This window comes from Corvus cornix, chromosome 2, assembly GCF_000738735.6.
Source record: "Corvus cornix cornix isolate S_Up_H32 chromosome 2, ASM73873v5, whole genome shotgun sequence".
Classification (NCBI taxonomy): Eukaryota; Metazoa; Chordata; class Aves; order Passeriformes; family Corvidae; genus Corvus; species Corvus cornix.
Window position 1 is genome coordinate 42,566,600 of NC_046333.1, and position 27,965 is coordinate 42,594,564.

Consider the following 27,965-nt stretch of genomic DNA (forward strand, 5'->3'; position numbering starts at 1 on the left):
GAAACCATATTTCCCCAAATTAAGGGATCCTTTTTGTCAGATGAACACAAGGATCGAAGGAGAAGGGCATGAACTGAGGATAGGCAGGAATGTGCCTGTGGTCTCAGATCTCCAAAGAGTCCCTGATTTTAATGGGAGGGCAGAATCCAGGCAAGGTGTAAAGGCAGTAGAGCCCACTCATACAGTTTCACTTTTGTTTCTTTTGAAATATATACAAAGAGAGCAAAAGACTCCACAGCATTTACATGCACTCTGGCTCCATCAGTCTCCAACTGGGGTATGACATATATGTGCCATACATACACAGGTATGTATGGCACTATACCTATAGCTTGCAGAATTTAGAGCGTCCCTAAAGGTTTGGCCTTTGTGCCAGGGCCTGAACAGCAAAGGAGTGAGATGCTCCCTGATGCCCCTTCTCACCGTTCTGTTGAGGCAACATCTGAAAGTCGATGAAGTGAAAATCTGAGAACAGATATGAGGAAATGGCTTATTAAATCATGAAGTCTGAAAACAGTATAATGTGATTAGCACCTCCCCCCATTCTTGAAGCAGTTGATAAATCATTGTTATCTTGAGGATTATATTAAGAGTTGCCAAGTCTTGTCATGATAGGAGATATGATATAGTAAGGCACTGTGTTCCCATTAAAGAATCATACAGAGGTCTTATTAAGGGAAAAGTTTTAAAAGTAGGACAGGAGATGTGCATTAATCATATTATAGTAGCATTTTGCATATTGTGATATTTTAACTGTAAAAATAATCATTAGATAGTACTTTCTTTTCCAGAATAAAGTATGGAAAGCGTATCAGTCCTTCCAGTGGGGTGGAAGAAAATGTTGTTGTTTTCAGTTTTTTTAAATTTTCTTTTTGAAAGAGAAGATAAACCTGGTGCTTTTAACGAAAAAGTATTAATGGAAATTAAACCAACAGCATTATGCTGGCTGTTTGGTTTGAATGTAAAGGATAAACTGAGATAGTAATGTATTTAAATAGATTACTCACCTTTTATAAAAAACCAGTGAACAATGTGAAACTATTAACTACCAGGTTTCAAAAGTTACTGCACTAGCAGCATTACATTGATGGTTCTTTATGTAATAAATGGCATGAAAAGGGAGTTCATTGAAGGAAATGGAACTAAATGATAAGATCAAACATCATACCTTACATGGGATCCTTCCTGACTAGTGTTATTCTATGCTGGCTTTTTTTCTGGTATGTGTCTATCCTATAATCTCTGTACTTGTCTGTAACTCACTTTTAATGAAATTGAGATTGAGTGCATCTGTTTACGAAAGATCAGAATTCTGGGAATTAGAAAGTGGACAGCTAAAAACCTTAGTCTCTTATGGCAAAAGTCCACAAAATTAAGAAACCTCTGCCGACATTTTTTTCAAAAACTGAAATTTCTGATTCAGAAGGGCAGGAGGTGTTTACATTTTTTGGGGGGGGGGGAATTGTTTGCTTGTTTGTTTGTTGCAATTTTGCTTAATAGATCCTTACTCTACAAAATCTAATAGGGCTAGCAGAATAAAAACCTTTGTCTTAGCATAAGTAAGCCAACACAAATGTAACCCATCATAATTGTGACATCACCTGACATTAGAACAAACATTTTTCAAAGCAGATTAAGCCTTTTGACATTACATTCCTAAAAAAAATGAGTTAGAACCAAAGTCAATGACAATTTTAAGCAATACAAGTTAGAACACACAAAAAATTAGCAGTCATTTTTTCACTAAAATTCCCAGAAGTAAAGAGAAAGATGATTCCTGGCTAAATAAACATGCTGACTGTAACAATGATTTACTTTACCACAGTAAAAATTTATGAGTCTTGAAAAATGAAGGACTGAATTTATACATCATAAGAGAGAAAAGCCATAGCAAACTGTATTTGAGTACAATAATTAGACATGAAGTTAACATAGATGCAACTGTTAACAAAGCAAAGATAATCGAATTTAAAAATTGGTACATCCAGTGTGAAAATACACCACAAAACTGTAAAAGACACCAAGGTATTTTAGTTAATTCAGTTTTAGTCTCCAGGTCTGGGAAAAAAAACCCCACATCAACAAGCTCTTCTTGAAAAAAGATTAAGAAGACAGGTTAGTACTTACCACAGTGACGTTGAAAGCATAAAGAAGATCAAAAGGAAGTGCAGCAATTAAATCAATGATAAACCATGTAGTCACATAGTGGATGCAAATAGATCTTGCTTCAAATATCACTTGGCCAGACTTGCTGACATATGTTGTTCGGAAATTTAAAATAATATCTGCTTGACAAAGAATGAACAGAATCAGAGACAGCGATTTCCTGATTCCTGGGCATAACACCAGGAATTCAGCATAATACTGATTGGTCTTCTCCTGCATCATAAATACCAGGTGAATAATCTAATACAGAAACACAAAAAAACATAGTGGTAAGAGATGCACATACATGGAGTTAAACCAGTTAATGCATTATTCTTTTCAAGGAGTAAACAGAATGTCTAAAACATTTATAACTCACTGATTCACAAGGGAGCTTGAATTAAAAAAAAAAGTCCACACACACAGATTTTAAACTGTACCAAATATTGGTATTTTTCTAAATGAAAAAGTAAGGGCATTATTTTTGTTCATAAACATTTTTACATTAATTTTCAAATAAAAAAATCATTAATTCTTTTATTTAAAAGGTGTCATTTAAGCTATTTTAGTGATAACAGCTCAGCACAGATGACAAATGTCATCCTGAAGGATAACCACTTGTTTATCAACTGAAAAGTGCTGAACACACTTGAACAAAAGGCTTTTTGTGCTATGGTGGAGATTGCAAAAGTGGTATGAATTGCTTGGTGACTTGTGCGTTTTGTATGTTCCCATCTAACATTCCAGGATGCGTGTCTTTCAATATGAGATATAGTTTTGACATGTCTTGCCAAAACACATCAGCACTCGAAGAAAAGCTCAGATCTTGACAACAGAGTCTCAATTATTTTCATGTCCTACAAGACGAAGACTGTAATCTGTCCCCAAGCGATGCACCCTGTTTCTACTAACATTAGTGAGAACTACTTGTGTAACTTCTACAGTGTCAGAAGAGAGTGCAGCCAACCATTAAGGCTGGTGTTTTATAGCGAAATAGCTTTAGGGGGAAAAAAAGATTAATTTGCATTTCTGTCTGGTAGTTCTTTAGGTAGGCTACACTAAGACTGTGTAAAGTATGACCTTTCCTTCAAGCCTGCTAACCATACTATGCAAGAAGACAGGAAACAATTTCCCCCCACCCACCACTGAGGGCAAAGAGAAGAAGAAGAGAGATTCGGCCCACAGAGAAAATCATGTTGGACCATTCCTTTGGGGTATCAGAAAATACTCCTTTAGGATAAATTTTGATCAAATCCCAAGTTCTAATGTCGCGGGTCTGGAAAATAATTATTTGCCAGGTTTCACTAGAAGAAAATTTTTATGCTGTCTTCTGCAGTTTGCAGCTAGACAGTCTGCTATGATCATTTGTCAGACTGGTTAACCTGTATATTGCTAGGAGTAAGCCTAGGGTATTTCTAACAGTTCGACTTCGGCCACTCCCTCCCTTTGACCCAGTACAGTCAAGTCTCCTAAATAAATGAAATCTTTGAGGAATTTCTCATTGTTTTGGCACAGTGTTGATCATGTACTTTTTTTTTAGTATTTGGTGCAAAACCTTAACACAAAGTGACCTAGAAACATATCAGAGGCTATCTGGTTCCACTGACTGAGATTTTGCAGGTTTATGGTTTAAGAACTACTGTTTTCATTCAACAAAGTACTCAGGCTGAACAGAATATATAAGTAAAGTCAGAGACATAATAATTTTAGATTACTTCATGTAGTAGTCTCAGCTAGCCCTGCCTTCCTAAAGCTACAAAAATGTTATGAAATTTCCAATAATACAATTAAGATGGGAAAAGAGCATAATTTTATATGGTCCATAATAAGCAACGGGGTCAGTTCAACTCCACAGGTACTTTGTAGAGACTGTTGGTTATTAGCCACATTTCCAGAGCAGTATGGCAGCACCAGTCACATAAAGAACACCTTCATGCAGATTTGTTTGATAGAGGTAAGAAAGAAAGATAAAGATATTTACGTCACTAATATTTTGATACTTCTCCTTCTCATATGTCTCAGAAACTCCAAAGTGCAGTTATCAAAGTCAGAAAAAGTATTTGCTTATTTATTGCACATTAGCATTTGTGAAACAACTAAAGCTTTAACAGAAAAGGAGATAAAGTCTTGCTTTAAATTTAAGACATCCAGTACAGCAAAGGCTTATCAATGTGCACATGCAATTCACTGTTCAAGTTTGAAGAGATTAGGGGTTTTCTCCACTGCACCCTTTTCTGCCTTCCTATCAAAGCAATTTAGGACAACAGCCGCAGATAATAACTATATACAAAAAAAAAAAGTGAATAGGAAATGATAAGTGCTTCTTTCTGCATCCAGCTTATTAGATAAAAGTCCAGAGGGCAGGAAGTAAGTGTGATCCATCTTGTATTTCTTGACAACTTTCTGAGCTATAGTTGGGTGTAAACAGTTTCTTCATCTGGGCAATCTTATTTACAACTTAACTGCTGTGCTAAAGTACTTGCTGAGAAATTTGTAAAGAAAAAACCAAAAAAGACAACTGCTGAGGCAAAAACCATCTAACAGCACAACAAAATCTTTAACACAAGTTTAGAAATGACCATTCTTCTGAGGTATTGTGTCATTTCTAGGAATTATATATTCCACACTTTTTTGGGATTTCTGTTTAAATAGTGGAAGATTTACTTCTTCTTTTTTTTAAAAAAGTTTTCTTATTACTAATAATATCTTCTGAAAGTACTAATGCATTATTTAATATTTTAGAAATTGTTTGTTAATCATATTGTGCAGTAGCTTCTACGAACTGATGACAATTGAAATAACAATCTGAAATTCAACACACAAATCAGTAATGTAAAGCTTTGGAGATTGAAGATAACTCTAGAGCATCAAAACCAATGGTTTTCTCTAGTGATGAGTTTGTTCCAAATACTCTGATATGAGGTGAGCTTTAATCCTTTCCTACAACATGAAGAGCAACAATTTCAAGTTTATACCTGTAAACCAGGCAAGAGGGAAGTTTAATCTCTGAGGTGATTCTTAAAGTGTGTATGAAGTGACTTCAATATATTTGGATAATTAGTGGGTCAACATTTTTCTACAAGAGATACATTTGAATATACTACCTTTAAGTATTCCCTAACAACAAATTTCATCCTGTGCAAACTTCATATTTAAGCTATGTTTGACATGTTTGTTTCAGGCTGGGACAAGAACTGCAATCTCTCTTCATCTTTAGCACCTCTCCTAACACAAAACCCAAACATTAATAATAAAGATTATTATTAAAGAAAAAGAATCTGAATTTTCTTTATTAGATGTTTTTTCAATGCAAGATGGGAAAGCATCATTTTAAATGATCTTGTGAGCTACACAGCTGGTGTTATGTGCTCAGGAAGGCAGAATAGGGCATTTAAATAATATCTCTGACATGAGAAATGTCATTACAAAATTATCTAAAACTAAAGCAGCAGTAATAGCAGAAAACATCAAACTGATTAACTCATTACACCTGTTTTGAAGCACAGCACACACATATATAAACCACCATATTTTTCTTGATGTAGAGAGAGAGAAAAGAATGAAACCTCTTTATTCTTGTCTTCATTGGTTTCTTATTTTGTTACATAATTAAATTTCAGTTCAAATTAGACAGAAAAAAAGCCAGGACCCAAGCAAATTAAAGCTCAATATAAAGTCTAGACTATCCTATTGACTTTAAGAAAGATCCTTAAATAATGTTTAACTACAAGGCCTTTTTCCACAAGATTTTTACTATGTTTAGCACAGATGCGTGTTGTTTTAACAAACACCAATGTGTCTTAAGCCAGTCATGATTTCCTCCTTCCCCAATCTTTTCTGTGCATACTGCCATGTGTGAACCTTGAGCAGTGTCAGTCTTCAAGCAGTGAGTTATTTTTCTTCCATTGAACACAAAGGTGAACTTGACCTGAAAGCACTCAACAGGGAGAGCCCAAGGTCTCCAGTTTCAAGAGGCTTGGAACAAGGAATCACGTCACCCATGCACACTGTGTAGGAAAATGGGCTTCTGCTCCACACACCCTCTGATCACAGTTCCCTGCTGATGCAATTACTTTCTGCTTTCTGAGTCCTGTTCCTCTGAGTCCCCCTTCTTTCTATCCTGCAGACTGATCACATTTCCCTACAAACCCCCCACAACACAGACCAAGAGCCCTCTTAGGCAATAAATCCTTAAGATGCATGCAGAGATAATAAACAGTGAATTTGTGAAACCACAACTGTGATTTTTCTCCTGGTTGGATCCCATGGCTAACTAGCTCAATCTGTGTGGATTCTCTCAGTCTGTTATTTCCACTACTGTTAAAAAAAAAATCTTGTAAGGAATGTATCTCTAAAACTCATGCAAAGATACACTGAAAGATTAAGGAAAATGCATTTTTTATTTAAAAAAAGCCACCTTTTTTTTTTTTTAGCCATGAAATGAATTTAAAATTGTTATCTAGATAGAGTTACAGTTCCTTATTTATTTATATATTTTGCTCCAATTAAGCTCTTAAACAGTATTCACAGCAGTAAACACCAGAACACTGGGACCATTATTATCCTAATGTCTTCCAAGTTTGTCATTATCCTGGCTACATGGATCTGTGATATTTTCCTTCCAAATAACTGTAGCAAATAACATGATCTAACTGAAAAACTTTAAACAATTACTTTCCTTATTTGAGTTTTCTAATGGTTTTACTCACCTATTGGGGACTATTTTCTTTTTCACAAGCTTCCAGAGCAAAATCCATGCCCTAGTAATGCCCGACTCCTAAGAAAAGGCAACTTATTTCATAGTTGGGCATAAAAGAGCTGGGAAATCTCCAAGTCCATAGGGTTTTGAAAATGTCTGGTGACTTCTCTCGGATTAAAGCTGTGTATGACATGCTACATCCTTCACCAAGCTGTCCCTTTCTAGATTTCTCTTATGCAACACATTCATACACAGACACATTCACGCGGTGAATGGGATACAAACACCAATTCAAACCAGTGTTCAACAAAGGGGAAAAAATTACATTGAAAAAATGGTGGTTCTGCTGAGCACACAATGCAGATTGGTCTCCTAAATGATATAAAAGGAATAAAAGCCATAAACTGGTAGTCATCAAGCTAACCTAACAATCCTGAAGATGTTTCCCAATATAATAACCCTTGTACAGTCTTAAAAGCACAATATTTGTTTTGTATAATCTCAATTTCTAATCCCTGTTAAAAAAAAATAGATATCTGGAGGCCAGCCACTTTACCCATAAACAGGATTTTTTTACCTGAAGCAGCTGATTTTCCTGTGACAGTATTTTTTTTCTCTCTTTAGGCTTGATTAAAAAATAAATTCTGCTGGGAATAAACATATGATCAAGTCAGAGCAGAATAACAGTTCAGGATTAGTCAGGTGATTGAATAACTGCCCATGAGATACTCTTAAATTGCAGAAAATGCAATTTAATATACCTCAGTTTAACTGTCTTTCACTGGGAGCTAAATGAAATTGAAAAATCCTGTGCCTTAAGGGCAAGTAGCATACATACAAGCAGTGATGTTTTTTAGACTGCAGTCACTCAAACCTGTGCTTGAGAACTAGATGATTTTGGTATATTAACCCCATTGATTTTCAGAGCCCACAGTTTTCTACATTATCTCCCTCTTCTAGATGGTATGACTGACTCTTCTCTAATGTCTTTTATTTTTTTCACTTTCCTTTATATGATTTTACACCGGTTGTCTTTAGCTAGTAATACTTTCCCCAGAGTTCAGACTCTTTCATTTATCTGACTGTTTTAACAAATTTTATTTAATGATACAAGGATAATGATAGAATCTGGCCAGACAGTTTTTAAGAAAGTTTTCAGGAAAAATTAGTGCCGTATTTTTTGAACAACAATTTATCTATCCCTATATAAACTCCTATTTTCCTATTCTACTGCTGAGATAAAATAGATGTTCCTAGTAAATTGCCTAGGAACAATTTATTCATAAGGAAGTGTGATTTTTCAGTACAGCATCTTCCTCCCAGACATCTATAATGACAATTAGCTTAATGATTTTCTTTCAGATGCTGACACGATCAGGCGAGGGAGCTGGAATTTGGTTTATATAGGAAAGAAAAATAATGCTCATCTAATACCATTGTGTAAGAACCTGAGCCATTCTGAAGTCAAATAAAGCTTATGAGAAAAAAAACACAACAGAGGTTGAGTCGTAATAAACCAAAATGTAGGTATTTTATGTAATAATATGTAATATATAATAAAATAAATACTATATAAATAATATAATCAAAATAATGTCTAACTGCCTTGCAGCTGCTGGAGGAACTGCAATTTTTCTTCTTTTTTAGAAAGTTTTGTCAAATGGTGAACAGATATTAAGTGACAACCAATGTAAACTATAGAAAAATTGAAATGAAAGTCTAGACCTGTTTGAGAAAGAGAAAGAAATCACTGATATCCAGGACAAAGCAAAATAACAGTTTTAGGAAAGAAACGCTAATATGAAAATTTAGTTCGTTTGTAGTAAATAGTATCATGTCGTTACAAGGGAAGCTAGTAATAATCTTGTGGGAAATCCAGATGTATTCAATGCATCCTTCTTATCCAATTTTGAAATGAAGCAGCAAAGCAAGGTTGTGTCATATCAGACGTTAAACTACAATCCAGCGTGCCCCAACAAAGAGTCAGCAGGTAGCAACATTTTAAAAACTAAACACCTAACAAGATGTCACTTCTGCAGGTTGATGAAAAAACCTCCAAAATAGAAATATGTATTTTACAAGCCATAAGTAAATAGCATTGTGGATTCTTTAATGTCTTTGAAGAAGAGTTGATGTCCTTCAGGAAAACCCATTTTAGCCAAATGCTGTTTATTTAACACACGTGTGTTAAATATGACATCTTCTATTTAAGACAACTAGATTGTAAAAATTTCTGGTTCTTGTCAGAATCTTTGTGAACTGAATGGTCATATAAAACTACGTATAACTGAAGTCTCAGAGTATTGTGTTGATGTAGGTAACAGCGAGAAGGAAGAAGATGAACTGAATTTTATACAGATAGAATTTAAAGAAATTAAGTATCCCAAGATATACTGTCGAGGTCCTACTGGACTTGATATCTAAAATGGAATACCAAGACCCATCATTGTACTACCAGGATGGTGTTTTATTAAGTAGAAGAATTTGTTATCTTCTACTGCTTAAACAGAAAAAAAAAGGAATCTAATTGAGGAGCATGATCATTAGAGAAAATTATAGAAAAGGATTAGCTCTTAAGCAACTGTACATTTAAAAAGCTAAAAAATGGCTATCAAATATTCCTCTCCCTCCTATTCTTCTTTGGGTGCAACCCCAAGTCTCATTTTCTCCTGGTCACTAGCACTTCAGAATATTGTGCAAGTAACCCCATTTAGTTTGTGTGGGCAGTCACAGAGTCTGAAAAATACATTTTAGAGCCACATTACACCTCCACTGAAAGAAGATCTTTTTTAGAAGTTCCGTGGCTTTAGCTGGATGACTAGAATTCAGATGAACAACAGGAACATGGTTAAAAGCTGAAAATTCTTAAAATCTTTACCATCTATACGCCTGATATTATGTAACATGATGGACTTCTGAATAAGAGATTTCTGCTAGCATGGAGTAACTATAATTCAGAGGCTTTTTTCTGTTAAAGTCACCATTGAATACACTGAGCTGTTTTACCAGTCAAACTTCTCCAGTAAGAGTTTATTTATGATTTGACACCAAGTTGCTTATCACTGTAGAGTACATGAGGAGTGGCGTGGTCCCTGTCCTAAGGCAGTGCTATGATGTATGTTCTCAGCCTTGATTCATTCAAGTTTGTCAAATAAACCACATTTTCAGTGATTTTAATGGAAGAAAATCTATTTTCGGGTGTGACGGATCATAGCTGAAAAATCCATCTGTAACTGACAGGCTGATTTGCTCTTCCTTACTATTTGTTCTTACAGTGGAAAGTAATGTGATATTGAAGTCATAGCCAAGTGGAAATACTGTGTTACTTGGGTAAATTATCCATGAATATATAAAAAATGAAATCTGAAGGCATCTTTTGAATGGGTATTTTTATAACAAAAGTCAGTCCCTCCAGGAGAATGGCAGGGACAGTGATAACGCACTAACATGATATGTTCTATCAAACACTATATTTTGGCTGCTGTAGACATGAATGACCAGCACACTAATTTCAAGAGAGAGGGGGTTATTTCTTCTACCTGCTTCTCTGATCCTTAACCTTTGGGGTTCACCCTTTTAAGTTGCTTTCTTTGACAATGAGGGTGTTAAACTCTGATTAGTTAATCTCAGTCCCAGAGTAGTTGATACACCAGAAAATCATGAAATATCATGGCCATTATAATAACATACTAAACTGGCAAGGCCTTCTTATAAACTATGCTGTATCTTTTGAAAACAGACTCAATTCCTGAATATTTTGAATAGCTAAAATATATTTTACTGACTTTTCTACAAAGGAAGATACAGACTTTGGAGTCTTGAAAGAAAAGCAAAGAACTTGAAATATTTCTGAAAAATGAGCTGTTAGCTCTTCTTTGAAAAGAAGCTAGTATGTGCAACTGCAAAGTGTGAAAGTTTCTACATGGGCAATTTTCTTAATAGAACCTGCAGATATATGGCAGAAAAAAGCAGCTCCAGAGAGTGGAGAAATATCAATCATATGATGTAACTTTTCACTAAATTCAACCTGTGTGAAGCAGACATAGTTGTTGGTATTTCATGAGCAGAGTTCACATTGCAGAAAACAATGCAAAGATCAAATCAGAAAAATATTCAGTGGGCAGTGGCATAACTGCTCCATTCGCCTACAAATTTTGACCAGTTCCAAGGGAAAACCTGAAATATTTTTCTCAGAACTTACCTCATGCAGTTTGGCAGCAATTCACATAGACAGTAGCCATAAATCATACAAAAGAAAGGAAAAAAGGACCACATGCTAATTCACAAAAAATATGGTAAACTATTAAGCATCACATAATTTCCTCGGAAATTACCCAGATTGTTAGTTAAAAGACTTTAATCTTTTTGAAAAATAACAACGTTGTATTACTATTTTATTATAGGATAGTAAATGAAAAATACAAATTTTGCCTGATTGTAGCTCTAATGAAGAGGAGTTAGTAGAGGAAATACAAATAAAATGTTCAGGGTGCCTCCATTACCATATCTTATCTGCATCCACCAGAGGATACAGAAATATTTCCATGAAATAATCACTTCTTGTGGCTAATGCTCATCTCCTTTTTGTCCAGGTTGATGTTTTTGTGCTTGGAAACAGCATCTTGTGTGCTGACAAGCATGTCTTATCCCTAAAATTTATGCAAGGAAGGTTATTGGAAAGATGTTTAACATGCGGTCTTGCACACCTCCGTTTGATCCTTTGGGGGAGAATCTTTAGGAAACCTATTACTGCTTTTCAGCATAAATATTTTGCACTGTTTTTTCACATTACTAGGTAATCCATAGACCATGAATATTTTATTATGACCTTCTCTCTCAAATATTAGGTGTATCAACAACGTCACTCTATCTGTTCACGTTTTGCTCCTATGCATTCACAGATGAGACCATTTGTTGCTTAGAAATAAATTCCCAGAGATAATTTCAAAACACTGCCTTGGTGTTTTCCTGATAGTTATAACATTACAGCCTTAAAGCACACTTTCAAAAATAGGATTCAAAAAACTACCATTTTCTTTCAAAATGCACAAGTTTTCTTAGATGTGAGGTCCCCCAGACACAGAAATTATTTTAAATGACCTTCTGCGCACTTGCAAAGATAGGAAATGATGATCATTATAATAATGAAAAAGAACATGGAAAAAAAAAGAAAACAAGCCTTCCATTTTAAAGCCATCTAATAAAATTTATAGCATTTAATACTTCCTCATCTTATTCCAACAAATTTCATTCAACATATATTATTTTCAGTACAAAAATAGTATACTTGAATGACTATGTAAGTCAGGAACGATGATACGAATTTCTACAAGGTTTATACCATATTTTTAAATCTCTACATATTAAACATCTGAGACTCAAGGACTTCATATGATTTAAAACAGTTTTTGAGAGATTTTGAGTCATTTACATTTGTGATAGATACTCATGGCCCCACAAGTCCCCTTAATCTATAGTATTGTGCCACACAAAACAGAGCTTTTGTGCTTTTAAACATGTTGCATTAAAAAACTGAAATTGCCAATAAAACACTTTTTAAAATAATATTTAGTGAGAGAGAGAGAGAAATATGCATACAAAGAGAGGAAATCTTAGTGTTAATCATGATAAATTTTCTCTCTTCAAAGTGTAAGCCACAGATCAAGTCTTCAGATGAGAGACTGTGTGTGGAAAGTGGAGGAAGGGATGGGTATGTGTTTTTTCTCCACAGGTGGCAAAGCAGTGTATTGCAGGCAATCACATAAAACAACTTTCCAGTCTGTTTACAAAGAGTATAATTTTATAGCCATCATTAGTATGCAGTGTTTGTCTTCCACTAAAAACTAGATGATACACAAATAGAAAATTGAGCTCTTCTCTCCATAGCTATTCCTGGCCACCGTAGATACAAAATACGCAGACCCTTTGGATTTTATTCAGCAAATTATGCGTTACCATTACCCAGAAAGCCTATGCATATTTTCACTGAACCATTGCACTGATCTCAACTCCGGTTGAAGACCTCCCATTCAAATATTCCTGCGAGTAAACAATAAAGTATAGATAATTTTTCAGATATTGTTGCTTTCTTCAATCAAGATGTTCAATAAAGTTTTAAAAAAGCAAAACAGATAAAAAAGGGCAATATCTGACAACTGGAATGAAACAACTGCAGCAATAAAAACACTACACTGGATAGTTATGGAAGAGTAAAAGTTATGCAATCGGAAGGTTGTTACTAATTAAATTGAATGATCTTGGTGAGAGATTCTCCTGCCTTTTTTCCTCCAGGAAGAAGAAAACTTTAAAAATGTTACTGAAAAGTAACCAAGATCCATTATGTTTCTTAGAAGTATTGATATTCAGGCTCCCAGACATACCTATCAAGAAATGAAGGACCCAGCTACTGTCTATGGAAATACAGGGGCATAAAACTTGAAGCAAATAGTGCAATAAAGCAGGTAATATAGTAATATCTCTTAAGAGATGAAACACCTCTTAGGATATTTTTTAATGAGTTTATTTAAATACATTAATGCTAAAACGTTTTTCTCTGCACCTTTATCTTTATGATTTTTGAATACATAAGACAAAAAAAAATCTAAAACTAAACTAATCTTACTCTGTCTTTGGTCAGAGGAAGCAAAAGGTTTATTTACAGGGGGATGTTAGAGCAGGTTTGGACACATAACAAAGGGAAACTGATATGACAGTACACTTAAACACGACATTACACAAGTTTTCACAGGAAACATCACATGAAAAATTTAGGTTCATATGAGAAGCCCTAATTATGTTCTCACTTCATCCTCTTCCCCGAAGATGTCACAAAATATGTTGTTATTACTGTTTATCTTCTGTCATGTTTTAGAGAACTTTAAAGACTAAAGCTGTTAAACCTCAAGCTAGATGTTTTTCTCACAAATGATTTAATTCATATCAATACTCTTAGTTGTAAGCACCCCAAGTCGGAAGAACACTTCCATATCTATTTTTATCATGTTTAAGCATAGGTTGACACATGTCACAGAATAGCAGAATAAACTGAGTTGGAAGGGACCCGCAAGGATTATCAAGTCCAATTCCTGGCTGTCCACAGAACCATCCCCAAGAGTCCCAACATATGCTGGAGAATGTAGCCAGTCTTGGATAACACAGCTAAGAACAAAGACCTTGTCAAATCCAAGCAAGTGTTTATGCAAACTATGCTCATAAAAGGAATACTACTCCATGTTCTCAGAAACCTGAATAAAATCAAAGTAGATAGACTCTATTTCTCCAATCCATGAGTACTTTTGTGATACCTCAATCTGTGACTACAGAGCTGTAATACAGCTGAAGACCCTCTATCAGACAGATCTTCCCACTGACTTTCTGAGGCAGCAGCATCATAAGAAGAATTTTTCTTAACATTTCTCATTGACTTTTCTCAGAGCACATAGATCATCCATCAAAGATGTGCTTGTCAGAGCCACAGTGCAACAAATACCCTGAAACTTATGCTTAAATTTAAGTATGCTGTCAATCTTACTACTTTCAATGTAGTTACACATGTTCTGAGACATATTAATTCAACATTTTAATGGATAAAGGACCCTGGAGAGATGATCATAAACACACTATTTTCTTTAAATTCACTGCAGGGGTTTAAATGCAGTATGAGAATATCCTGAAAATACTCCATGAACTTTCCTCAGAGCTGCAGATTTAAATTTTCTAAATAAATTTAGAAAAAAAATTGTTTTCTAAATAAATTATTTTCTAAATAAATTTATTTTCTAAATAAATTACTTTCTAAATAAATTTAGAAAAAAATTATTCTGGAGAAAATGGACCCATTATTCAAACTGTGGGGGAGGAATATCGGTACTCTACAGTACAGTGTTTGTGGTTACCTGTAACATGATTAGGCAAAGTCTCTTCTAGTACTTCATGCACATTTTTTGAATGTATTTAGTTACAGCCACAGTTTGATTTCCTGGACTACAGACCTAAAAATCTATCTGGAAAATATGAAGTAAAATTTACAGAAAATCTTCTTGGTTGTATTTTTTTACTCAGCTATTCTATTGATCATAGAGATGCCTTTGCTTTTGACTTACTGATATAAAACTCCATATTTCCAGCAAAATATATAACCAGAAAAGTAACACTAAGCAGTTCATCATCTGTCTTGCTTCAATAGAACACTACAGCACATAAATCAGTTAAATACAGATTGTACTGTCTTGTGCTTATGTTCAAGTAAACACTTTTATAACACAAACCAGTTATCTACACCATTATCAAAATATTGTAACCTTGAGTCTACTCTTTTTGTAAAGTCACCCAGGTACATAAAGTAGGATTATTTGATTTAGTATTCTTAATGTAACATTAATTTATGACTGACTAGAGTCATAACCTCACTCTTTATGCAAGACACAAGATGATCCTTGATGGTTTGCATTGCAGAATGCAAGTTTCTTACTGCAGTGCTTGCGTATCTTTGATTGTGATTTTTTTGCATTAACGTGAAGGATTCCACCAAGATCTAATAGTGAGCATAGCACTGAAAATTAGACCTTAACTCTAATGATGAAGCAATGACCAAAGGAGGAAACAAATATTTATCCATTATAACATCTGATTCTTCCATCATCCACATCACCTACTAGGCTTACTGTCTACAACAAAGCTGACAAAGAAATGGAATAAACTTTTCAAAATTTTTGTAAGAAAATCTTCTGAGTTATTGCTTAGTTTTTATGGTTGAGATTTCTTTAGTTCTCCTAGAGAAGATTGTAATGCTGCTTTTAATGTTTAAGCTAAGCTATATTTTTTCACGAAAAAATAGAGAAGATTAAAGTGGAAAAGAAGTTTCAAACCTGAGAATGATTTGATTATTTTTTTCATTTTCTTTCTCTCTCAGAACCCATCCAAGCCCTTTTCATGTTCAAGAAAGACATGCTCCACTTGGCTTATTTCTTAAAAATAATAGCTTCTCCACCTGCATAATTGCAACAGATCTGAGCTCTGTTTCATCAGTGTGACAGCACTGAGTGGTATTATAATAGTAAAAGCTTGGGGAAAAATCTGTTTGACTCTAGTCGGGGATTCTTTTCCATATTCAGAAATAAATTGAAGAAAAAAAAAATACAACCCCCCTCCCCCCCGAAATTTCTTTGCTACAAAGCCATTATTAGATATGACCTTGTCTTCTTCTTGATTCTCAAAAGACATAAGAATTAAATGGATCATGGAAATAAAAAGTTTAGAGAATGGATCAGATGACCAAACTCCAACCTCTCAAATTCTATCCCAGTTTTCATATAGCATATTGATATTGTACATGTGCATTATTGCAGTATGAGTTTTAATCTTACATCAATATTTTAAAAAATCTATTCAGATTGTGGTCCACTTCTGTTTGTGAAATAAAAAAATAACCTCATAGATTGTGAACAAAACCATAGCAATTCCAGGGCACATTCCTATACTGGGAAGGCTTTAGGCATCCACAGGGTGAAACAATGGGTTTCAATCTTCCTTGAGAACAAAGTCCTTTTAGAGCAACAGCAGAATTACTTCAATCAATTTAAAGTAAAAAAAGGTGTTCTAAAGTTCAGAGAAAATATCAAGCCGTACACCTAACATTGATTTTCTCTAAAGTCATGAAAGGAATGATTATTTCCTCTTCTGTAATATTATTCATTCTGTGAAAATCCTAAATGTCAGAAAAGAGATCCCAAACAACCCCCAAACATATCTTACCAATGATAAAGAGAATTTCCACTGCAATGTCACTGACAGTTGTGCTTCGAGTTGTCGACAGCTCATCATGGCCAATAAAGGAAACGTTGTAAGGTACAGTCACAGCAACATAAAACGTTGCCAGTAAAATAAGCCAGTCCCAGCCAGCTTTAAAAGTGCTAAAATGCAACAAAATGAATTTGGATTTTTTTGCATCTGAAACTTTGTATTCTGGAAATGCTGGTTTATCTACGAAAACATTCTGAAAAAGAGAGAAAAAAATTAATTGAGACAAAACAATAATTTGATTACACCAAAGCATTTCTTCCAACGCAGCCCTTAGGTGGTTGGTGTTTTTTGTAAAAGAAGCAAAATAACATATGACATACTCATATGCAGGCAAGACCTAATGCTACTTTTGTTTCTAACGTAGACCTCACATTTATTTATACAGATGGTTCTGCTCATGGAATAACTTTTGTGAATGTTGAGGCAGGAAGAAGACTAATAAGTTACAGATTAAAGAGAGCAAAGAGGGGACTGAGTCTGGCAAGCTATTTCTTCCTCTGTTGAATTAATTTTCACTGTAGAGCAATGTTATCCTACTGGACAGATAGGTTAGAGCTTCGTATACACAAGGAAATAGTACTGTAAATAGGAACATATAGAAAGCAATAGATGGTGTTAAAGAAAAACATGCTACATGTAGAGCTGTGAGGAGGTTCTTTCAGACTAGCTCTAGCCTGGTCCTATGGACTGAACAGCTCCAGTAGTTGGAGCACCTCTCCTGGTTTAGTTCCATCTGTGAATGAAAGCACAGTTAGTAGGAATAACTTTTTGGTTTTCTTTAAAATTGTACTCCTGATCTAAACCAAAGTGTATATCTGCTGTAGTAAGGCTTCAGAACTGACTACATTTGTCATTAGACTAAGTTTTGTCTTGAATCTTTGTCTTACCAATGTTTTATGCAGCCAAGATTTCAGTATTAAGCTGTAAAAATTCTTAGTTTTCATCTTTCATAGCTTTGACAACAAACACCTACCCTCCCAAAAAGCAGCATGTGGGACATGAAGTGTCTTGCATTATTTACTAACAAAATCCTTGCTCACTGATACTGTGTTCCTGGTTAATGCTGTTCCAGTAACAAAGAGCCTCCCAAAACAATATTGTGCATTCAGCAAAGATTACTTCTGATCTTGAAGTTATTTACTATGAAATTAAAAAGACAAAACCTGCAAAACTGTAGACTTAATTACATTTGTGTTGTCTGTCACAGCCTTTCTCTTTGTCTTTCTTTTGAAATACTGATGTCATTGCCTTCTCTATTCTTGGTTCTTATTCATGAATCTAAGCAGCTGAATTCTCACTTTTATTAGTGTCAGCCCATTTTTAATCATAGAAAAGAAAGCATTCCTCATATTATTTCCAATCCATAGCTCAAAAAATCCATGCACTAAAGGTAGTAAATTAGTCTCAGAATAAATGTTTTAACATGATAAAATAACATCTGCACTAGCATTGTGACAGTACAGGTAAGTCCTCAGAAACTATTAAAGAGTCATGTTCCTAAAAAATATTATCATATTACTATGCAATGAAAATATTCCTGGAAGACCTGGTCATATTTTTCAGGGGGTTTTTTATTATTATGCTTTTTCAACATGAAACATTTGTAACTTTTTAAAAAATATTTAATAATTTTTCAACATTTAACCTTTTTTCAACTTTTAATATGTAAATCCAATGGAAGTGACTCTATGTCCTGTGAGATATATACCAGTTGTGTATTTTCATGTCCTTAATCTATAACAAGGTTTTTCTACTTTTAATTTCTAATATAATAATCTACATGAGGATGACTCTGCACTGCTGCCTAATTTTGGTAATCAATAAGAGGAACATGCCCAGTGGCAGATCATCTCTTCAGGGTGTTCATGTTTTATATGCTTTGGTTACTTTTCCCACTGTCTGTCTTCCATCCTCCCCTAACCATAAAAAAACCCACAAAAGAACAAAAGACCATTTAGTTCTTGTGTCTCTGTCAAAGACTTTGCCTCATTAAAACTAATAATATGCAAAAAGGAAACTAAATACTGTTCTGAGAAGCTGTTTTTGCGACCCCTGCTTCCAATAACTATAGGCTCTCACAGTTGGAACAGGCGCTCCGATATTATTCTAGCAATTTTTTATATGAACATACTGATTTCATAGGTATCCTCTGCGTTAACTTTTCTCCTGAAACATAGTTGCACAGAGCAGGAGAGTTATTTTTTCTCATTAATATTTCTTTAGAAACCATTCTTGGTTTGTCTATGGTTTGATTTAGTGTTAGCAACACTCACAGCATGTTTTGTGAACTTACTCATTGGTTATAGTCACTGGAGGAACACAGAATTAATTTGAAGATGGAAACATCACTGCTTCAATTAAGAAATGAAAGGATAAATATCACAGCACAAAGTTGGAGAAATTAATATGAAAACTTGCCTAAATGAAGGGGGACCTTTTGGAGCTTAACAACATTAAGAGTTTCAGCTAGAGCAGTATCTTGAATTTTTTTTTGGCAAATAGTAATAATTGAGATAAAGTAATTGGGATGACAAGGCAAATTGGACCCTAAAATTCTGAGAACCTGTGGATTCTAAGTTCTGAGAAATTTTATAGTGTGGGTTTCATGGCATTAAATGTCTATTTACAGTATGATTAAATGTACTATCTTGCTATATGGTAACAAATACCAAAGTAGGCAGAACTGTACTTAAGTGAGAAGCATTCTAATCCTTTTTACTGTAAAACTATGACCAGGATATTTCTCAAGTACTCACTGACCTTTTACAGCACTTTTAAATTTTTTTTTTAAATATAGTGCCTTTTTAAAGAGTACATTTTTGGGGGGTGAGGGGAAGAAAAGAATATCACCTACATTATTAATTTTTAATTTGTTCTTCTCTCTTCTTTGTAGATGTCCAGAGATATGATAAAGGACAGCTCTACTCCGTCTACGTGCCGACTCAAAATGTGATCCTGCTCTTCCTCTTCCTTTCCATTTTTCTGCAGAACAGAGGTGAGAGTCCATTAAAGATCAGGAAATAACACTTTAACCTTTGGGACCTGAACTACTGACATTTCAGACATTGGTAGAAATGTAAATATTATGCACACCTTTCCTTTTGCTTAATCTTTTTCAGTAAAGAAACAAACCCCCTCTCTCCTGAAGGGCAAATAAAAACCACCGTAAAGTTTTAATTGTCAAATGCCTTCACACAACTCAGAAGCAATTAATTGCAACATATGATTTCATAGATAAGAAAAATGTACTCTCTACTGTTTCAGAAAGTAGAGATTGATGACCAGAGGGAAGGATGGCTAGAAGTAACCACTGAAAATATCCTTGAGGTGATCCTACTCTGTCTCTCATTTTACAGAAAGAAAAAAAATCTCTTGTGGTGTACTTTTAAAAACAAAGAGTCTGACTTGTACTAGGCTTCCATTATGTGAGAATATGCTAATTTGTGAGCTTGTTAATTAATAATAACCAATTCTTACATTCATGCGTTAAGATTTCTTTTCCCACCACATGGCCACTGGCACAATGGCTTGACATATTCCTTGGTGACATGAAACCCATTAAGAGTAAAGACTGAACATTATTTTGGAAAGGTTTGTGGTTTTCACCTCCATTCAGATGTCTGTAATTGTCAATCATGGGAACAAATTTTGTTCTTGCTTATAAAGCAGTAAATTCAAAGTAATTCCAGTCACTCTGATGGAATTACAGTGAATTTATGCCAGAGTAAATGAAAGCAGACTTTTTGTGATGTGTCAGGATTAAGAAAAAAGAAATTATGGGAATAAAGGAAGAAGCCGTCTGTCAAGGAGGTTTAATTAAAGTCAATTCAGTGCATACAAATTAAGGCGGAAAAAATTTAACAAAACACAAAACTAATTAGCAGAGCCAGAATTTAGCAGCAAGCAACATAGCTACATTTTGAAACCTGCCTAGAAAAGCAAGAAAGATTTGTATTATAATACATTAGAAGACTGATGTATTTTTGGCTTAACAGCACAAAACCATGCATAACAAAATGTGTAGGAAGATAAACTTTCCAAACTTCTCAGTAAAGAAGTTTTCGTGTAATTCATGTAAGAGCACACCCTAGCTGAGGATTTTTTTACTTGGCAGTAAGGAGAAGGGGAAAAAAACCCTAAAATAAAGAAGGGAAAACCTTTATACTGCAAAGCCAAATGGTTACTCAAAAGTCGAAGGAGGCAGACAGAGAAGCCTGATACTTTCCCATCTCCAACACATATTGATGTCAGCTACAATGAAGAAAGATGGATCAAAAAGCATTATTTCAGAAAAGACACAACTACATTAATATTGGGTTTTAAAAAGTAATCTCTTAATCATCAAACCATTTAAAACTCAAACTATATATTAAGTGTTCTTAATCTGGGTAAGAATAAAGTTCTTATCTCTTTCTCTGAGGAAAAGTTAATTTAAGTCTCTTGAATTAATAATTAAGTCTCTCCACTGGAGTATTGTTCAGCTATAGTAGCCTAGTTTTGTCATATGACTTTGAAATTATTTTTAAAACCATTTACAGGCCTCTTTCTTTTTCCTTTCTCAACCTAAACTGCCATGTTCCAGCAACTCCCCACTCATAGTGAAGACTGAGTAACCCTGATGTGACCCAGAAGCACTATGCTCACTCCATAGAGGACAACCTGTGGCATGAGAGAGACCATGAAATGCATTTTTTTCCAAATACCAAAATAAACTAACCTGATCTGGCCAGAAAGTTTGCACTTTATTTACAAAAACTCTCTCAGCCTTGGTAGTTTTTCCTCATTTTTCATAGCATTAATTTGTATGCCTTCAAAAAACTGGTTTCACTTTTCTCATTCATGTATTAATAGAACATGCATTAAATTAAACCACTACCTACAATTCCCTCTGGTGTGATAGACACCCAACATTCTCTTGTATGGAAATATCTCCCGTCTGATCATGGGTCATTACCACTGAAAGTTTTCAATCCAAGTGTGCATGGACACAAAACAGAAGATTAAGATCTAGCGTTTAATTCATATTACACAGGAAAATCCGAGAGATTTGCCTATGTTTGCCTAAAACATAGAGTGTGAACAAAAGCAACCTGCACCTCTCAAATTTAACCCAGAACACAATATACTGGCAGTATGTGAATGAAATAGAGAGGGATGTAAAGCAGCCTGGGAGTTTAGCCTGGGAACGCATGCACACCTGAGTAACTTTATTCAGAGATGGTAGTTCTACCAACAACCAAAGTGACAGAGTTATCCTAAAGGCTGTGAGGCTGCAGACCTGGATCTCTAAGCAGTATTTCTTCAGTACAGCAGCCAAGGAAAGACAGGGTCACCACCAGGGACAAGACCATGACGCTTCACTGCTTTTTTACATATTCACAAGCATGTTAGCTCCATGCTCAAAGTTATATTCCAGCCCCAACTACTTGATTGCCACCACTGTCCTGTTTGCTTGGCAGGTGGGGCAGTTAGGCCTAGGGTAAGATTGATTCAGGCACAATGACTATCCTCCTCAAAGAGTGTAAATATGACCATCTCAAGTCCTGCTGTGCAGTAACCCTGCCTGGGCAAAAGCAGGAGAGGTAGTATAGATATAGATACAGATATAGATAGATATCTTTAAACACTTTGCAAGGAAGAGTCCTGCAGAAAAACAGTGAGTTCCAGATTTACATGGACCCGATAGTGGGTGTTCTCAGTGAAAATTCTAAATTTCAGTTTTATTTAACAATGTAGTGTACACTTTTATAAATAAATTCCATAAAATAATGAGATGACTTCACCTTAGTTATTTTGAGAGCTAAGCCAGGAGCGAGTATGAGGAATAATAATAAAAAAAATTTATTCTACTAGCATTTTACTCAAAGGACTAGATAAACTGGTAGAGTAGATAAGAACTTTTTCGTTTATTTCATTGTTTACAAAGTTAAAGTCAACTGTGAGATGAAACAGCAAGTAAGGCCAGCTCCCACCTAAGAAAATTTATCATAGAAATAACATCATTTTGAATGTGTGAACTAGATTTCCTGTTGAACAATAACAACACCACCAACAAAGTAGAACAGGAGAAATGGACTTTCTTCATAGCTAAAAGGTATCTAAATAGGGACAGACTTGAAGAAATCCATGATGCTGCTCCATACGCACGGTGAAAGGAACACTGTGAAAATGCATAGTAACCATGTTAACGCTGTGACTTTTAATGCAGGTTGGACCCTTCCCTGCTTGAAACACAGAGTGGTATATTGTGCTACCTGTGTGATCTCTCCTGATACTCTATTCTGAAATCAGGCAGGAGAATAAACCTCCCCCATTACCTTTGCTGTGTATATCTTTAGGCTGTCACAACCACTCAGCCCAATCACACAGAGAGATGTTTTTACCTGGAATATCTTTCAAGTACTGAAGTGCTCCTTTTTGAACCTGGGTTCAGTGAATGATTTATTAAAGAATTTATTTGTCTTACAGCTTTATCTGTAAAAGGCTTCCTGTGAGAAGTGCAATCAAGAATTTTTTGTCCTTTTAATACATCTTGAGAAACCCTCATCAATTGCATCATAAGATTAGGAATACCACAACAGAAAGTGTGATCTTTTCATAGGCCTCCACGAGTAACCCATGTGCAATAAAATAAATACAATGATGTCTACAGGAAACACACTGGTACTAAATAATATCCAGTATCACTGACACAAAACACATTTCATAGGCAGTCCTCAAAAAAACCAAACCACCAAGGAAATTCTGAAGAAGACAACTGGGGAAAGCAACTCTGAATGAACACAAAACAACCCTCTAAAACCAGATTATATGGAAAGTTGGTATGATTTTTTTTCTAGGCTTTTAAAAATCTTTAGCAAATTTTCTGTTATTATTCAGGAGACATTGCACCAGCAGTTGCCAATAAAGAGAAAACTGATAAAAGTCATCTTTGGTATTAATGACAGAATAAAAGCACTACCATGGGCAAGAGGCTGCAGGAGTTCTGTTGGTGGTATGACACATTCTTTCTGCCTACAACAGCCAACAATTCACATAACTGTTAGCTGTATGGTGGATCCAGGCTAGCCTCTAGCTGCTTTTTTATTTCTGTAACTGATTAACTGATTCAATAAGAAGGTGTACTTAACACACATACCAGCTATACACTGTAAACATTATTACAGAACATTTTTTAAAGGGGCCAATTTTACACAGAATCAACGGTATGATTATCATAATTTTAGTATTATGCCTTGAGAGAAAATTCAGCTTTGAACAGAAAGAGAAAAGAAGCAATATTATACATTACTATTAATGTTTTTATGAATAAGAAAGACCTTTAAACAGGGGTATGCTTATGAGATAAAAATCCTTAACCACATTTTGGTCTGCTTATTCTTCCACTATGAAGAAAAAAGGTATGAGGAAACATACACACACAGCCAAAAGAAGGGTTCTTTCTCCTCTTCCATTTTGGTGGTTGATGGGAGCACATCCCTAAATAAATAAGTATTTCTTTTTAGATACCTGTATTTGGGTCTTTCTCTTAAAATTCAGAATGGGGAAAAAAAATTCCAACAGACATGTCTTTTTTCAGCTGCTTCTAATAGACCGAGTTTCAGCAGAAGAACTCTGAAAGTGAATTACTTAAACTATTTTCTCATTTATTAATACTACTGCTGAAAAGTTACAGAACACTTATAATGAAGTAAAATATTCTGACTCAAAAATAGCTATTTCATAATTGTGTAAAAATAGTTTATTCGCTCGCTTTCTACTGTTAATACTCTAGAGTTGTCACACAAATGGGAAAACTGTCATTTTTATTTTGTCATCAAATTTGAAATATGTCTATTGATTCAGCTAAAGTGAGTGGTCATATGTAGTTCTTACAGAACAAGATGTAGCATCGAATTTACAGATTGGTCATCACTCACTTCCAACTTTTTTTGAGGTGACTGTTTTTTCCTGGAATAGTTTTTATTTCCCGCAGCAAATTCCAACAAGGCTCATGAGACAGTGATATGCTCATATATCATTATGAACAAAAGCATACCTGTAATAATAAAGAGAATATTTGAAATATTTTTCAGGAACCCCTGGAACTTAAATAAAGCCAACTATTTAAGTCACCAAGAAACTTTTCACCCTCTTCAGCAAGGGTTAATATCTCTTCCTCTGCAAGTGTGTAGTATTTAAGGACATAATATCGTGGAACCTGAGAGTTTTCTTTTTTCCTTTAATTCCATAAATTTAATCATATATTTTATTTACTGATATCTTTTCCTCCTTTTGAATAGTCAGAAAAAAGTGATCATAATTTAAAAGTCATTCATTGCAAAAATAATTAAAAAAAAATTTGCAAAGAAGATGATATTAAAGTACACCTTGCTCACTCAAGTGAAAGTAGTAATATATGTACCTGAATAATTACTATCTTGTAATGAAATTAAGTCTTTTGAGAATGAAGACTTGTTTTCTTAATAGATTTATGTACAATACAGAACCAGATAAGTCACCTATAAAAAAGTTTTGTGGTCAGTGTAACGTGTCCGGAGTTAAAACAGCAGGGGGAAGGGGAATAGATTTTTTTAAAAATGGTTTTTAAAGCTGAGACATATATAAGTTCAAAACCCTGTGATGTCTGTGTATGTGTTCCATATATATATGTATACATACCCCACATCGGGGTCATTGAAACACCCCGAAAATATCTCTGATTATCTCTCAAGGAATGAGATTTTCAGACTATGAAAGTGACTAGTCTTAAACTCAACCTGTTTTACAACTTTTAAGTATACAATTTAGGATGGAGAGTTGTAAAGCCATCTTTTCTACAGCTATGCAAAACTCACTTGTAATAGGTCTCATTTGCTGAGAATTGCTCTGAGGATCTGCAGCATGAATTACATGCCCTATAACTGCAATTACAGTTAAATTCTGCAAATGGCCCAAGGCCTCCTAAATTGTTTCTGAACACAAAGTACACATGAAATATGTATTCTAGTCCTCATGGCCTCTTAATAAAATGTGAGATTCCAGACTGTGTCTAGGCCAATGAAAGTCTTTAAAGATATTTCTCCCTTTTCAGATTTTTTCCCCACAGAAATAAGAAAGGTTGTAAATTGTATAGGAAGGTTGTAAACCATCTGCCTCGTTAACTAGTCACCTACCACACACACACAACTCTGAAGAGTTCTAATCAGCAACACATGCACTGAACATATTCCCTGTTTCTTCTATGTCTTCTCTTGTCTGTTTTACATGGTTGAATTTTCAGACTTTAAAAAGAATGTCTGAAGATATTTTCCAACAATCTGCCAGCAAAATGGAAAACAAAACAAAACAAAACAGAAACCCAAACAAACAACAGCTCCCTCCTCCCCACTCCTTGATAACTTTGTTTTCTAAGGAAAATCTGAAAGCAATGGCACAAATTTATCTAGAACTGGTGAGTATGAACTTTTTGGTTGCTAATGTATATATTCTCTCAACCTTCCAGGATATCCCAGAATACAATCTGCTGCTCTGCATTTGCTCAAGAATCAGACTTTGCTTTTCTTTTCCTCCTTTTCATTCTACATATATCACAAAGGACACTTTCCCTTCAGTTCCAGAACATGCCCTGTACCTCTCTGAGAGCTGCTGGAATGGAACTGCCACTTGCATTTAACACTTGGTGCAAGAGTAAAGCAAGAGCTACAAAGATTGATATGTCTCTAAAGATTTGAGGCTCAAATACAACTTATTTGCTTGGGTAAGAAGGTGAAAAGGTGAGGGAGAGCATCTTCGTGCTCACAAATGCAAAAAGGAACAAGGCAGCTCTATTTTTGTCCCCTAAGTGTTTAAACTATCATGCACAGACCAAGAGGAAAGGAGTTTCTCTTTACTAATGGCAAAAGAGTTTCAGACCTCTCTTAATTTGACAGAGGGCCAGGAGCAAAGTGATCCTAGGGAAGATGCAACTGAGTCATTGCAGAATAAATTGCAGAATAAATTCCTCAATATTTTCTTCCTTTGGGTAGTGGGAATACTGGGGTTAAACTCTGCTTTTAACCCACCTCCTCTCCTGATAGAACTGCATGGTGCCTGTATATCCTGAAAAAATTTTATCTGCTTTGGTTATTGTAAATCTAAGTGATTGTACGGTTATGTTCCCCACCTCAACATACTTCCTCCTGACAGGTATAAGTGCTTTAAAATGAAAAACTTCCCCTGAATATTCACTGCAGTAGCTTGAGCAATCATGAAGTAGCTGAGACAGTAATTAAGCAGAATAAATCAAAGTGCACATTGCAGAATTTCTTGCACGAGACTATTCCCACTCCAAATAGACATTTTCAACATAAAAATATCTGTAATGTAAAGTGTTTGGCACATGGTATTTCACTTCTGGCACACGGAAAGAACAACTCCTCCCTCCAAAAAATGATGAATAATCAGAATAATTCTGTCTCCTTAGAAATTCATATGGACCTAAGGATTACTAAGAAGCCAGAAAAAGCCAGCCAGTTGAACCATAGCATGCATCTTAGTTTAATTTGTGGTGACAAAAGGTGTAGTCCAACTTTTAATTCACATTATTTCGAGGGTGAAGGCATCTTTGCCAACAGGCAGACCAACCTGAAACATGAAATTCTGTTTAAGAAAAAGCTTTTTTTTGCTCTATGAGGAGTCAAACACTGGAACAGAGTGCCCAGATAAGTTGTGGAGTCTCCATCCTTCGTGTTATTCAGCACACATCTGCACATGTTCCTGTGCAATGCATTCAACCTGACCCTTTGAGAAGGGGTCATTGGACCAGATAATCTCCAGAGATGCCTTCCCACCTCAACTATCATGTAATTCTGTGGCATATTGCACACATTTTTATAATAATTGTTTTCAAATAAAGAGTTCAAAATTTTCACAATAAAAAAACCTGAAACAAAAGCAGATAGATTACCAATAAAGACTAAAGGAATCTTTGTGGAATGAGTCAAATTAAATGGGAATTTTAGCAGTGACTCTAGCAGTGGAACTCTACATCTATGTAATCTAAGTTATTACACATTAGCATACAGATTAAAGGTCTAAAAGTAGTCACAGAATAATTTAAATTCTTATTTTCCTACCTGGATTCCTGTAGTCCCACTAAATTCCAGCATATGTTCTAGTGTCTTATAGAAGGTTCATATGCAGAAATGACAAAGTACTGACCCAGCCATACCACACTGGAGTCCAGATTTGGCGAATGGAATTTTAAGTTTAATCACTTTTCCTTCAAAAGACAATGCAACTTTTAACTAGCTCACCAAAAAGTAGCTCATTGTAAATGAGGATGCTAAAATAAAGCTCC

The 27,965-nt window shown here is 34.9% G+C and overlaps 1 protein-coding gene across 3 annotated transcripts in view; it reads right to left on the reverse strand.

The window, feature by feature from the left end:
• Positions 1 to 27,965, reverse strand: part of KCNH8 (potassium voltage-gated channel subfamily H member 8) — a 175,473-nt gene that overhangs the window by 70,805 nt on the left and 76,703 nt on the right. For 2 of the 3 annotated variants that reach the window (XM_039549760.1, XM_039549759.1), the window contains exons 4-7: positions 19,500 to 19,627; positions 16,598 to 16,838; positions 2,128 to 2,285; positions 424 to 465 (exon numbers count right to left, since the gene is read on the reverse strand). In XM_039549760.1, coding sequence (XP_039405694.1) covers positions 424 to 465; positions 2,128 to 2,285; positions 16,598 to 16,838; positions 19,500 to 19,627 — 569 coding nt within the window. The remainder of the gene's footprint in view (positions 1 to 423; positions 466 to 2,127; positions 2,286 to 16,597; positions 16,839 to 19,499; positions 19,628 to 27,965) is intronic. The other variant, XM_039549761.1, reaches the window with a different exon arrangement.